Here is a 13,561-nt window from a genome sequence, read left to right on the forward strand (position 1 = left end):
CACCTGTTCTATACCTCCAAGTCAAACCTCGACGAAGAAATAACCCTTTTTTTCATTTTGACTCAATTACACTTGTATACGGCCTGTTGTTTAAAACATTAATTCACCTTTTTCTTTTTAGGTTGGACCACCAAATAGTCTCAATTTATTATTAGTTAACGTTATTTCTCCACTTAAACATCCAACTGACCCTTATTATAAAAAAAAATTCAATAAATTTTAAAATTGGATTTTTTACTTAAAATGGTTCATGGTTTGTCCGTTTTGTCAAATTTATCCTATGCTTTTTTTTGGTCAAATTTATCACATGGTTTACTTTTTACATCAAATCTATCCCGGCGTTATCTTTTCCGTCAACATCTAACGGTCGTGCTGACGTGGCACTTGAAGAGATAGTGGGCCACACTTGCCACGTGAGCGCCACATTAGCATGGCAGTTAGATGTCGACTGAAAAGATAACGCTGGGATAGATTTGATGCAAAAAGTAAACCATGGGATAGATTTGACAAAAAAAAAACATATGATAGATTTGACAAAACGGACAAATCATGAATCATTTTAGGTAAATACCCCTTTAAAATTTTCCGTCACAAGTTCAATTTATATAGAACGTAGTTTGCCGATAACATTATATTTTGTCATTTATCAACTGCATATTAGATCTCTTCATTTGAAACGTTCACGTTTTGATATATATTAAATTTTAGATACTCGTTTATGGTTTGCCCAATTTCCGCTCTTAAACAATAAGACATGGAGCCTCTCTCACTTCATCTCTTTCTTTTATTTGTATTTTCCCTCGATTAGTTTGATTTTTGTGTGGTAATTCAACAACCCGTAGAAAAACAGCAACTCTAAGATCCGATGCATCTGTGTCACCCTATGTCACCAGTGACGATCGTAGGCCCCACACGGCCTCAAGTGGAACCACAAGATCTCCCGAGTTGAGAAATTCCAAAAATTATTAGGTGGTGCTCTGAGACATTACATTACGAAGGTGATAATTGACGACCCGTAGTTGCATGAGTTTAGTGCTGTCCATGTCGACGATAAGTTCGATAAGGACAGTCTCAGTGTTCGAGCAATATATGATTGAGAGGCAGGGAAGATGAAGAAAAGTTTGGCAGGTAAAAGAGTTGGAACTGTGTGGACATTGACAATTCTTCTTTCACACTGAATTTTCATCACTACAAAGCCCAGACAAAAAGCAAAAGGGCACACACGGTTAGAATTAGGAGGGGAGGAGAAGGGGAAGAAGAAGGAGAAGAGCCATGGAGAAGAATGAGGGTGAGGCTGTGCACCGGAACGGTGAACCGAACTCCATGGAAGCGGTAACAGAAGCTTCTTCTTCCCCGACTCACGGCCCGAAAGGTAATGGAACCGCAATGGAGATGAACGGGAATGCTGTCAGTACTCAAGACCATAAGATCAACTACAGGGGGTGGAAAGTCATGCCCTTCATCATAGGTACGGGAAAAACCTGAACCAACCCGACCTCTTTTATGAGATATCTGCTTCATTGGGCATCCAGGCCTTTCCAGTCACGGAAAGCTGTTCCCGGCTTTCCGGTTTTCCATCATTTTTGTTACTGAACGTTTTAGCAGTTGTATGACTGCTGTTATCTAAAAATGGGGTATTTTCCTTAAAGGGAATGAAACCTTCGAGAAGCTCGGGGCAATTGGGACGTTAGCGAACCTCTTGATCTATTTGACATCCGTGTTCAATCTGAGTAGCATAACTGCCGCAAACATCATTAATATCTTCAATGGCACCACCAACCTCGCTACTCTGCTCGGAGCTTTCCTCTGCGACACGTACTTTGGTCGATACAAGACTCTCGCCTTCTGCACAATAGCGTCCTACCTGGTACTTCATTATAAAATCCTGAATCGAGCTTAACAAGATTCATAAGTTATAGATTTTTAAACCGGTCTTTTTCGTCTTTTCTAAAAGGGGTTGCAAGCTATACAACTGACAGCCGCAATCAAGAACTTGCACCCTCCTGATTGTGGGGACAATGCGACTTGTGATGGGCCCACAGCAGGGCAAATGGCATTTCTAGTCACTGGATTTGCGATGCTTACTGTTGGGGCTGCAGGAATCCGCCCGTGCAATTTGGCCTTCGGGGCTGACCAGTTTAACCCCAACACGGAGTCGGGAAGGACGGGCATCACCAGCTTCTTCAACTGGTACTTCTTCACCTTCACCTTTGCCCAGATGGTCTCCCTCACCCTGATTGTGTACATCCAATCGAACGTGAGTTGGGCGATCGGGCTGTTGATCCCAGCCCTCCTGATGCTTATCTCATGCGCTGTGTACTTCATGGGATGGAAGATGTATGTGAAAGTCAAGGCCACCGGAAGTCCCATGACGAGCATTGTGCAGGTGCTTGTGGTCTCAATCAAGAAGAGTCGGTTGAGTCATCCCAAGCAGCCGTGGCTCTCTCTTTACAACTACATTTCTCCCAAGTCCATCAACTCCAAGCTTCCCTACACCGATCAGCTCCGGTACTGATTCAGCAATTCTGCTTATGTTCTGTTTTCACTCCTTTGTGCCACACATTGTTTCTCAAACATAAATCTGATGATCCATTTTCCCGCCAACAGTTGCTTGGACAAGGCGGCAATTCTGACTCCAGAAGACAGACTGAACCCAGATGGGTCGCCTGCAGATCCTTGGAGACTCTGCAGCATGCAGCAGGTCGAAGAAGCGAAGTGTGTCGTAAGAGTGTTGCCAATATGGGCCGCTATGCTGATATATTACATTGCAATGGTCCAGCAACAGACCTACGCGATCTTCCAGGCCGCCCAGTCTGACAGGCAGCTCGGGAGCACGAATTTCAAGATCCCATCGGCATCCTATGTTGTCTTTGTCATGATAAGTCTCACCCTATTCATCCCCTTGTACGACCAGGTACTCGTCCCATTTCTCCGTAGGGTGACGGGAAAGGAAGGCGGGATCACTCTACTTCAGAGGATGGGAATCGGAATGTTCATTGCCATGATCACGATGATCTTGTCAGGGGTCATGGAGGAACGGAGAAGGACAATCGCCCTGACTAAGCCAACAATGGGTACCGATCCCAGGAGGGGAGATATCTCCTCCATGTCAGCTATGTGGCTTATCCCCCAGTTCGTGTCGACTGGCTTAGCAGAGGCCTTTACATCCATCGGGCAGATCGAGTTCTACTACAAGCAGTTCCCGGAGAACATGAGGAGCATTGGAGGGTCCCTCTTCTACTGCGGGATGGCAGGGTCGAGCTACCTGAGCAGCCTACTCATATCAGTCGTCCACAATACTACGAAGGGGTCAGAAAGAGGCGACTGGCTCCCCCAGGATCTCAACAAAGGGAGGCTCGACTATTTCTACTATGTGATCGCGGGCTTGGGGTTCCTCAACCTCATCTATTTCATGCTCTGTGCTAGGTGGTACAAGTACAAGGAGAAGGACGAGATTTGCCCCTTACCCGAAACAGAAATGCAGCCAGCTGAGAAGGCTGTCGTCTAATGTTGTATGAGTTCCGTGGAGGATCAATCATGTTTGTACCCCGCTAAAAAGGATCCCGCATCTTGGGACTCCGTTAACATATTCACATCATATTAGTATCTCCCTTCATACGTATACGGTATATATGTACCATGAGTAGGGCATTTGAGCCGCAAAGGTAGAAGAGCATCAACTTGGATTTTCTCGATTTGATAATTAACATAAGAGAGAAATCGATGTATTAGTTGTTCTTTTACCACAAGCCAAGTACAAAATGTCATTACTCTCAGCAGTTCTATGCAAGGGTAGGAGAGAGAAGACAACAGAGTAGAGGAGAGATTTTCTTTTTGGATCAGACGGTGTAAGCCTGCTGAATCGTCTCAATATCCAAGCCCTTCAGTCTCACCACTGACTCCACATGACCTTTCAGTGTGTGAAGCTCTCTCAACCTGCAGAACCAGACCCAGGAATCATCAACCCGAATGATGAAACTCATGGACAAATTTTAGTCGTTTCAGTAGGAGACAGCAATTAGGAATCACGTATAAATGCCTAAAGACTGAAACCAAACCAGCTTCACCAAACTTGAGAATTCAGTTATGATTACTGGAAATAAACTCCCTCTCCCAACTTTCCATAAGTCATTCCCCGGAAAAACTCTTTCCATAGCTTCAGTCGTGATGGATACCATTTTTAATTTACTCGTATTTTAAAGATAGCCTTATATTACCTGGCAATTTCAGCTCTCCTCTTAGCTTCTTCCGCAATGTGATTGAGCTCTGTGAAGCGGTTTCGCTCAGTGAACATCTTCGTGTCGGGAGGCTGCAACCCGTGAAGAGTCCTCTGTGCATGCGCCCATTGAAGCTCACGCTGTTCCTTCCCGAAGTCCTTTTGTCTCGTAAATGCAATCTACAAAGAGAAAAAGGGAGGAGAAACTCCTTGAGGACATCAATAATAATAGATTGTGATACTCGTCCGTAAAATTTTCTCATCCCATACCCTTTGCTCGATAACAAGATCCCAAGCCCTTCCACTCAAGGCGTAACGGATGATGAACTTTATGATATCGAGAGGAATGTAGAAGATGATGTTATAAAGCCATATGACACCAGCCCATCCCCACCCAATTCCTTCAATTGCGGAGAAGGCCCAATTGGCATAAACAGCGATAAGGGTCGCAACCTGCACAAGGGGGAACATACAATTAAGGTACAAAACTTGGAAATTATCATTACGGCTGTTGCTTTTATCTTATTCAATCAACTTTTACTCACCAGTTGAGCGATCAAAAAAGCCGCCACGAGCAGCAACCCAGGACGCTCCACATAAGACCAACCACGAGACCGAGTCACAAAAATAAGGGCCTGACTAATCGTACTAACTTGCAGGTATATCGCAGAGGCAAGCTTTCTGAAGTCATCATGAGCTGTCTTCTCCAGAGTGGGCACTCCAAATATTCTCTACAAGACCAACATAGTAATGAATCTCTATTTAGTTTGTAAGGGTAAGTCTAAAAGAAAACGTGTTAGTTCTACAACTAATTACGACAACTAGATAGACTCACTGGGAAGAAATCTGTTTTGTACGCAGCCCAGAAGAATATGACAGTCATCATTGCTAGGTAACTCCCAAGAACAATGCCAGTGGTAAAGATTTCTGCTAGCTTCCAGCTGTCCGGTAAAGGAGACGGTTTGACCCGATCCTTTGAAATTGTCATAATAGTTCCTAAAATATCACAGGACAATAACTTCATACGAATAACACGCTTATATCTTGCTTGATATTTATATGATATGGGAGAGCAGCAACTAACCGTCATTAAGGATAGCTATGATCAGCACCATAAAAGGTGGGAAGTCGAACTTCCATATCAGGGCAAGCAACATGAAACCGAGCTTCCGGCAGCAAAAGAAAAGAAAGGGGATTTAGATTCATTTCAGTTACTGCACTTCTTATCAAATCTTTTTTCCTCTCCACAAGTAATAAACAAGATAATTCGGAATCACACTGGAATGGTATATAATACAATGTTTCAGAATTTGTGCAATTCTCCCAGAAGTCTTTAACTTACCACAATACGGATCGTGATGGAAACAGCATAAATCTGCCAATCAGAATGAGATGGAAGTGAGACAGTGATAGACAGGCAACAGGAAAAAGGAAGAGGTAGAACTGATGCCTTACAGTGTAATTCTTCATTCTCTGGAAAATCGCGCGACTGGTAAGAACAGCACTGATGATGACACTAAGGCCAGGTTCTGTTAGCACAATATCAGAAGCACTACGAGCTGCATCAGTTGCATCAGCTACAGCAATTCCAATGTCGGCCTTCTTAAGAGCGGGAGCATCGTTAACTCCATCTCCAGTCATTCCACATATGTGTTTCCTTGCTTGCAGCCGTTTCACGATCTCATACTTGTGCTCTGGAACCACAGCAATGGTTCCAAACAAATCAGAAGAGTTGCGCTGACAATTCTAAAGTTCGAAGAGGGATCGGTAGATGGATACCAGGGAAGACGCCAGCAAAGCCATCTGCCTTCTCAATCAACTCATCAATCGGTAGTGCAGCAATTGACTCGTCCTTGTCCTGTCCCAGTAAAGCAGAAGAGGGATACATGTTGGTTCCCATTCCCAATCTGCGTCCAGTTTCCTTTCCTATCGCCAGTTGATCCCCTGAAGAGGAGCAACAGGAATCAGACAACATCATGATTCCATTGAGTAACTTTTTCAGTTCCTTCATGCGAGACGGACACATGGAAATTAGCTGTTCTTTTTACAACAAGGCTACGGAAGACCACTCACCAGTAATCATTTTAACGTTCACACCGAGATTCAAAGCTCTCCTTATAGTCTCTGCACTGTCATGCCTCGGTGGGTCAAAAAGGGGCATGAGGCCAATGAACTGCCATGGACCTCCAGGACTTTCTTTCCTTCCTTCAGGAACTTCCTGCACGAAATGAAAGGTAATGAGCAGGTACTTTAGTAAAACAAAGAATCTATGCCGGTAGCTTGAAGCTAATAATTCTATGAGCTATCACAATAGAATTTCTAAGAACAAGTGTCCAAGTTCAATAACCTGATATGCGACAGCAAGAGATCTTAACCCACGCTCAGCAAATTTATCAATTACAGCATGCACTCTGCGCTCAATCTCGGACTTGTTGTGTGCAAGGTTTAGGATCTAGAGATCAATTTAGCGAACAAAGTAAATAACAAACAATAGTCAAAATAAATAATAACACTCGCCCAAAAAAGGAAAATATAATAACAACAAAAGCAACAGATGACCATTGGACAAGATAAGTCAGTGAAGGCAAGTATCATAACCTGTTCAGGTGCACCTTTGCTCACTCTATGCATCTTCCCTTGACCATCAATGTAAGTCAATGCAGTTCTCTTATCAGTAGGATTGAATGGAAGGAAGTGAACTTCTTGAATACCTGCCCGAGCCTTTTAGTCCATTGCAGGTTAAAGTATTGCAATCAGTCGTGTGAAATTATACTAATTACAGTATATGATGAATTCGAAATAATTAGCAAGATAGGTCACCTCCTTCGGATCAGCCAGCATCCCTACTATAGCAGCATCAATGGCATCTTGGTTTTCCGTTCTCGATGCTCGGGCTGCCATTAGAACCACCGTGTCTGGGTCCACTCCTTTGGCGAAAACCTAAGCCACCAAAAATTATATTACTCGTAATTAGAACGCCACGAATGCTGAAGTTGAAGTGTGACAGTGTGTCAATAAAGAGAGACCAGCATTAGTCCTCAGTACAACCTCAATCAGATTCTTGTCAACAGTCAGCTTATTCAGGGTAAGTGTCCCAGTCTTGTCGCTGCAAAGAACATCCATGCCTGCCATCTCTTCAATAGCAGTCATTCTCTTTGTGATAGCTCCCTGCAGTAAATAAAATATTCAATCAAACATCCATAATTCTTAGACATTTCAATTGAACTCTGACAGGGATCATGTTCAGATTTCATGGCCCACCTGCTGAGCCAATCTGTGTGAGCCAATAGCCATCGTGACCGACAAGACCGTGGGCATGGCAATCGGGATTCCTCCAATGAGCAGCACAAGAAGGTTATCAATTCCAGGACGATACTCCCTGTCTTGGATCGGGTACATCACTATAATCTCTATTACCATTCCCACAGCAATAGAACATATGCAGAAGTTCCCAATCGCTGTCAAGACCTACAAAAACAGCATGACACAAATTAAACAGAGTAATTTAATTTTTATAATGGTTGAGAAAATCTGAAAATTGTAGCAACTCTGTCGCCTTGCCTTCTGGAAGTGGCCCACTTGGTTGGTGGTATCAACAAGGTGCGCAGCCTTCCCAAAGAAAGTATGGACTCCAGTGGCAATAACAACCGCTTCGATTTCTCCTTGTTTACAGGTCGAACCTGAGTAAACACCATCTCCAGGGCCTTTGGTAACGGGGAGAGACTCACCAGTAAGAGCAGACTACAGAATTAAATAAAAAGTTTTTAATAAGATAATGCCACCTGGAGTAAATTAATCATACTTAAAACAGATAAAAGAAAAGAGACCAAAAAATGAACCCCGCCTGGTCAATTTTCAGTGGATCTCCATCGAGAAGACGAGCATCAGCGGGAATAATATCACCAAGTTTGATACTTATTATATCACCAGGAACCAGAATAGCAGCATCTTGCTCATTCCACCTCCCATCACGAAGAACCTATACATGATTCATTATGAACAGATCAGTAATCACAAACAACTATAGCAAAGGCCCCATGTACTCCATCAGCTTTCCAACAGTATTGACAACTTATACAGACTCAAGGAAATGGCTGCACAAACTCCAATCACCTTGGCTTTAGGAGCGAGACGGGCCATGAGAGCAGCTGCGGCATTACCCGCATTGTTTTCCTCAATAAAGCTAATGGTGGAGTTGATGAGAAGCAGCGTGATAATACCAACAAAGTCTTGCCAATCAGGGGGCTTTCCCTGATAAACCAAGTAGGACAAAGAAATGAGCAATAAGGCTCCAACATAAACATTTCAAGGAAAACTCTGTTAGACAAATGGAAATACTGTAACAAAAGGGACTCACTCCTCCATTAGCTAGAGCAATGGCCATTATAGCAGCAGCCTCCATGACCCATGAGAGAGGGTTCCACATAAACCCCAAGAACTTCAAGAATTTGCTCTCCTGAAACCGAAAACTGACAACCCATGAGGCAAAACAAGAACTCAATCCTCAAAGAGAACATGGACGGAACACAATGCATCAGAAAGAGAGAGAAAAGAGAGAGGAAGAGATAGGGAGAAGTGACTGGATAGGTGCCTTCTTCTCCTCAAGCTTGTTGTGCCCAAAGATGTTGAGCCTCTCCTCAGCAGCTTCAGTTGTCAGACCCTCCCTGCTACATCTCAGATTCTCCAAAACTTCCTCGATGGGTATGTTTTCCTGCAATAAAGACAAAACCTTTAGGCACTGAGGACCAAAACTCCATGAAATTCTTGCGTTAGATCTGCCATTTTCTCTTTTACCAAATCCACAGCTTCCTTCAGCACTGCTTCCAAGACTTCAGACTTGTCCCCCATCTTCTCGCCCGTCCTCTAACGCCACCAAAGACTCAAGCTTTCTACAGGCTCTTTACTCAATGGGAGCTAGAAACTAAAACCCATTAAAGAACAGACGGGGCAATGGTTCCAGCAGCAGCTCAGAGGTGCAGAGAAGAATCGAAGGAAGAATCTCATTAATTAGAACATGCGACTGCTAGTAAAATGCAGCTCTGAGAGGTAGGAATGAACGAAGAAGACAGACCACCAACACCAAATCTGCTTAAGAAGAAGAAGAGAGGAGAGGAGAGGAGAGGAACCGAACAGACGACGAAAGAGAAACCGCTGTTGGAGCACTGGCAGAGTAACAGTCCACAAAACGCAAAACCTTTTCTTCGCATTTTCTCCCCCCATGAAATGTCCAAATGGCCCCTGGTGGGCCCACTCATTTTTCTTTCTTGGAAATTTGGGAATTGAGTTTTATTTTTTTGATAAATGTGGGAAATAATAAATTTAAATATGTCGTGCTAAAAATGAAATCAATTATCTTGTGAAATTTTTCTTAAGAGCAATGCTATGTCCTCACGGATTATTCCCTAAAGACTTGTGTCGGTGTAGAGTCATTGGCTACGGACTTATACTTCAGAGAATATGGATTCAACGTAATCGTTTCTTTCCACTTTTTCAGCTTTGACTTTTTTATATGATGATAGGTGGCGATTATGCGCATTGAAATAGCTAAACCTGACCTTTATCATAGAAACTCGCATTTCAAATACAAAGGGATTGCATTCATCAATATGTTCTGTAGTAAATTTTTTTGAAAATTTTGAAATTTGTAAATTTCAATCCTTCAAATTAAACATATTATATTTAATTCTTGCCTTTTCAGTACCCATATCGATATAGGAGATGTCGCTCTTCTAGTATGGAACTACAATCATTACGTTTAACTTCTTAATTTGACATGGTGACTCTTGACGAAAGAGCTTGTCGAGTGTTCTATTTTATCCGACGGGCCGAGTAGAGTTGGTGTATGTTGTCGTATTTTCTTATGAAATTGATGTTGATATTATTGTTGGAAATTGGAAGGACATTGTTGTCATTTCATTAGGGGTTCTTTTTTGTTGGATATTTGTGATAAAATAATGCATAATTTCATATTTAAATAAATAGCAATTTCTCAGGGATGAGGACACCTACCAAGGCCAATGGATCATAAACTGCACATGCAACCCAATCAGCTTTGGAAGGGCAAAATTATTTTTCCTTGATGGAATCAATTTTTTGGCAAGTAAATGGTACATTAAATAACTTCTCTCTATTCTCTCTCTTTGAATCCATCCTTCTATATCCATCCATAAATAAAACTAAAACTCTTGTTTGAATGAACACATGTCAAGTAATAAATTTTTACTTTTTTTCTTATTTTGATTTTTTGATATTAGTTTATAGTTTCATCCATTGTTATCAGAACCGGACCGGACCGGCCGGTTCGACCGGTCGGACCGGGAATCGGCACCAAGTCCGGTCCGGTTCGCCTAAAAATCGAAATGGCAGCTTTGAATCGCCGGACCCATTGAACCGGCCGGTTTTAAGCAAAATTTCATTAAACCGGCCGGTTCTATGGGTTTTTATGGGTTTCCTATTTAATGTAAAAATTGGTTGGTTGTGTAAGAATTTGAACTCATGACCTCTTACTTTTCATATTAGCATACTACCAACCAAGCCACCACCACTTTTTTGTTCTTTTAACTCTACTTTTAAGTACTTATTAAAATAAAATATTTATTTTGAAGTAAGAAATATTAAATATAGATACTTTTTTATACTATTGTTATATTTCTTTAAAATCATCATACTTTTATCTTAATTATCATAATTTTTTTAATAATATGAATATTTATTTTATTTTAAATAAACGAGCGGTCCGACCCATCGAACCCCCGGTTGGACCCATAAACCCATGACCCCGTACCCCTTCCGGTTCATCATCCGGTCCGGTTCTGATAACACTGGTTTCATCTAAGGCTCATATATATATATATATATATATATATAATTTATTTACCTAAATATATTTTTTTATTTTAAGTCACCACCAATTTTCGATAAAATGAAATATTACTTCAACCTATTGACAATCCTAGCTTTGGTTAGCCGTGATCGTGAAATGTTTTAAACGAATTTCAAAGGCATTTAAAATTAATGAGGTTCTCAATGATGAGTTTTCAATTTAGATTTGTACTTAATAGAAAATATAATAATTATAGTACTTTATATTTATAGGTTTGTTGTATTATTATAATATTGTACATAATTTCAAACGCTAAAATGCACTCATATATTTTTTACTTTTTATTACTAAATAAAAGAATTCTCACAATTTTACATAAAGATTCCTCGTAATATTTGAATACATCCTAGTATGATATCATATGTCTAAAATGTATCGAGATAAAATATAATATATTGCAGTAAGGACAAACTATAATAGTGACATATAAAAAATATGAGATACTTAATATAGAGAAATTAAGTAGAATTATATGCTAATAAATATAGTGGCAATTTTATGTGTAAATACAAATAGATAAGATATAGTTATATCTACAAAGCATGAATTAAATATTTTAATATTTTATAAAATTAATTATATCTCCATATTTAATATTTCCTATAAATTTTTATATTTTTATGTCTTTTTATCATGTTATCTAATTAAGTTTTTCATTTCTTCCTCCACATCTATATGTTTATTAAATTAAGGGAATTTCAAATTTATAGTGTTATATCAATTTTAAAATAAGTCACGCAATATTAATTTGTTAATACTTTTATACTTTTCAATATTATTAATATCATTATTTATAGTTCTATCATATGAAAATATTGTTGATTGAGATCTTTTTTGAAGATCCGCGACATCGCGCAAGCTTCTTTGCCACTTTATAATTAGAGTTTATACTTTCATGAGTGTAGAAAATATGTGAAATAATGAAAACTACTGTTCCTTGGTAATAAAAAAATCATTTAATTTATTTTTAAAAGAAAAAGACCTATGATCCAATTGGAAATGATTCTCGGCCACATACCTAAGGTCATAAGATTCATTTGTCCCCTAATCTCTGCCATCTCTTCGCCTAAAACCCTATTTGTCTCTCTATTTTTTTGCGATGAAATCACGGGGTGTTCATAATTTATTAACTCATATTAAATTGTGTTGTAATATGTTAATTAGCCTAGTCACAAGATACTTCCTTCGAATGCATAATATATATATATATATATATAATCAACCAACAAGGAGCATTGTTCATTAACCACGCCATGCCCCGTGTTTTATTTGTCCCTGTCTTGTTAACTTACACTTGGATCAATTAGATATAATTCCAAATTTTAAAATTTAAATGCCGAAGGAAAAAATGAATATTCCTTTTACTTACTCCCCAGATATTTAAATCCAACCTCTTTTCTCTAAATATAATTAATCAATGTCACATGCTAGGCACATACACATCCTAAGTTAATTAACATCCTAAATTATATTGTCTAAATCAATCTTAAGATCTAAAATGGAAATAACATAATTAATCACCTCCTCAATCATTTGAGCATATGCAACCGACATGTGGCCATGGCCACATGGTCATCTTATATTTCCTTAATTAAATTATCTTTTTTCATCAATTTATCACCTGAGATTCACTGTGAATCACCCAGATGAAAAAGAGAAAATAAAAAATCGAAGACATTTGTCCGTCCCCTTTTTGAGGAAAGGAAATTATTGTACCTATAGATTTACTGAAATCCAGATTAGTTTGGAATTCAGCTATGAATGTAATTTTGCCTTCTCCCTATATGTCGATTACATCTATATTCTGTGTCATCGGCTTAACTCAAAATTCGATGAATCAGAGTATATTCCTCTTAAATATTGAATGATTCCATCAACTTGAAATGTTAATTTGTTAGGTACAATTTTGTCTTTTCACATTAATCTTCATATATTATACATACATGCCTTTTACTCTAGTGGTATTTGATAAATTAAGTGCTTATTTCATTAAGTTAAAATTTTCTATTTATTTCATAAAGTGATTATGTACTTAAAATTTACGTAGTTTAGATTATCATATCTCATATTTCTCTATTTTTTTCCATTCAGTTTCCCTCATAACTAACTTGTGACTAATTTTTAAGCACTTATTTAATTAAGTTAAAACAAATACACCCCAAGTTAAGTTTAGTTAACTTATTAATCCCATGGACTGATCAATTTAATTTACATGACATTAATAATATTAATTTGATAATCAAATATAAAATATTTGATATCAGATGAACAGCTCAAAGATCAATAATGGAGGGATCGCAGAGCAAGCTGTATCAAAAAAATACAGATATACTTTTCAAGGATTTTCTCTTATATAATATAAGTTGAGAAAATTTTCAAAGATTTGTTCGTGTCTGGTGACCGGCTTATCAACAACCACGGGTCTCAACTTTTCGAGTTATAAAAAGGAAAATCAAATTGAA

The 13,561-nt window shown here is 39.3% G+C and overlaps 2 protein-coding genes across 2 annotated transcripts; one reads left to right on the top strand and one right to left on the bottom strand.

Annotated features, from left to right (window-relative positions):
* Positions 1-1,107: 1,107 nt before the first annotated feature.
* On the top strand, positions 1,108-3,776 carry LOC116189394 (protein NRT1/ PTR FAMILY 2.11-like). The gene is made up of 4 exons (XM_031519048.1): positions 1,108-1,468; positions 1,650-1,867; positions 1,955-2,508; positions 2,608-3,776. The coding sequence occupies exons 1-4, from the start codon at positions 1,273-1,275 to the stop codon at positions 3,506-3,508; spliced, it is 1,869 nt and encodes a 622-aa protein (XP_031374908.1). The 5' UTR covers positions 1,108-1,272; the 3' UTR covers positions 3,509-3,776.
* LOC116189393 (ATPase 11, plasma membrane-type) lies at positions 3,667-9,064 on the bottom strand. The gene is made up of 21 exons (XM_031519047.1): positions 9,011-9,064; positions 8,808-8,927; positions 8,574-8,672; positions 8,330-8,467; positions 8,061-8,195; positions 7,778-7,957; positions 7,478-7,684; positions 7,265-7,384; positions 7,037-7,156; positions 6,815-6,937; positions 6,564-6,668; positions 6,290-6,434; positions 5,996-6,160; positions 5,672-5,910; positions 5,559-5,591; positions 5,301-5,382; positions 5,052-5,212; positions 4,762-4,947; positions 4,487-4,669; positions 4,218-4,396; positions 3,667-3,936 (listed from the first exon to the last, which is right to left on the bottom strand). The coding sequence occupies exons 1-21, from the start codon at positions 9,062-9,064 to the stop codon at positions 3,840-3,842; spliced, it is 2,871 nt and encodes a 956-aa protein (XP_031374907.1). The 3' UTR covers positions 3,667-3,839.
* Positions 9,065-13,561: the final 4,497 nt, after the last annotated feature.

The sequence above is a fragment of the Punica granatum genome, chromosome 8 (genome assembly GCF_007655135.1).
Source record: "Punica granatum isolate Tunisia-2019 chromosome 8, ASM765513v2, whole genome shotgun sequence".
Taxonomy (NCBI): Eukaryota; Viridiplantae; Streptophyta; class Magnoliopsida; order Myrtales; family Lythraceae; genus Punica; species Punica granatum.

Bases quoted from the DNA above. Each gene is read 5' to 3' on its own strand.
- LOC116189394 (XM_031519048.1), top strand. From the start codon at position 1,273: ATGGAGAAGAATGAGGGTGAGGCTGTGCACCGGAACGGTGAACCGAAC. The intron at 1,868-1,954 runs GTACTTCATTAT...CTTTTCTAAAAG, and splicing joins GCACAATAGCGTCCTACCTG to GGGTTGCAAGCTATACAACT. The intron at 2,509-2,607 runs GTACTGATTCAG...TCCCGCCAACAG, and splicing joins CCCTACACCGATCAGCTCCG to TTGCTTGGACAAGGCGGCAA.
- LOC116189393 (XM_031519047.1), bottom strand. From the start codon at position 9,064: ATGGGGGACAAGTCTGAAGTCTTGGAAGCAGTGCTGAAGGAAGCTGTG. The intron at 8,673-8,807 runs GCACCTATCCAG...TTTCGGTTTCAG, and splicing joins ACAAGCTTGAGGAGAAGAAG to GAGAGCAAATTCTTGAAGTT. The intron at 4,670-4,761 runs GTGAGTAAAAGT...CCCCTTGTGCAG, and splicing joins CTTTTTTGATCGCTCAACTG to GTTGCGACCCTTATCGCTGT.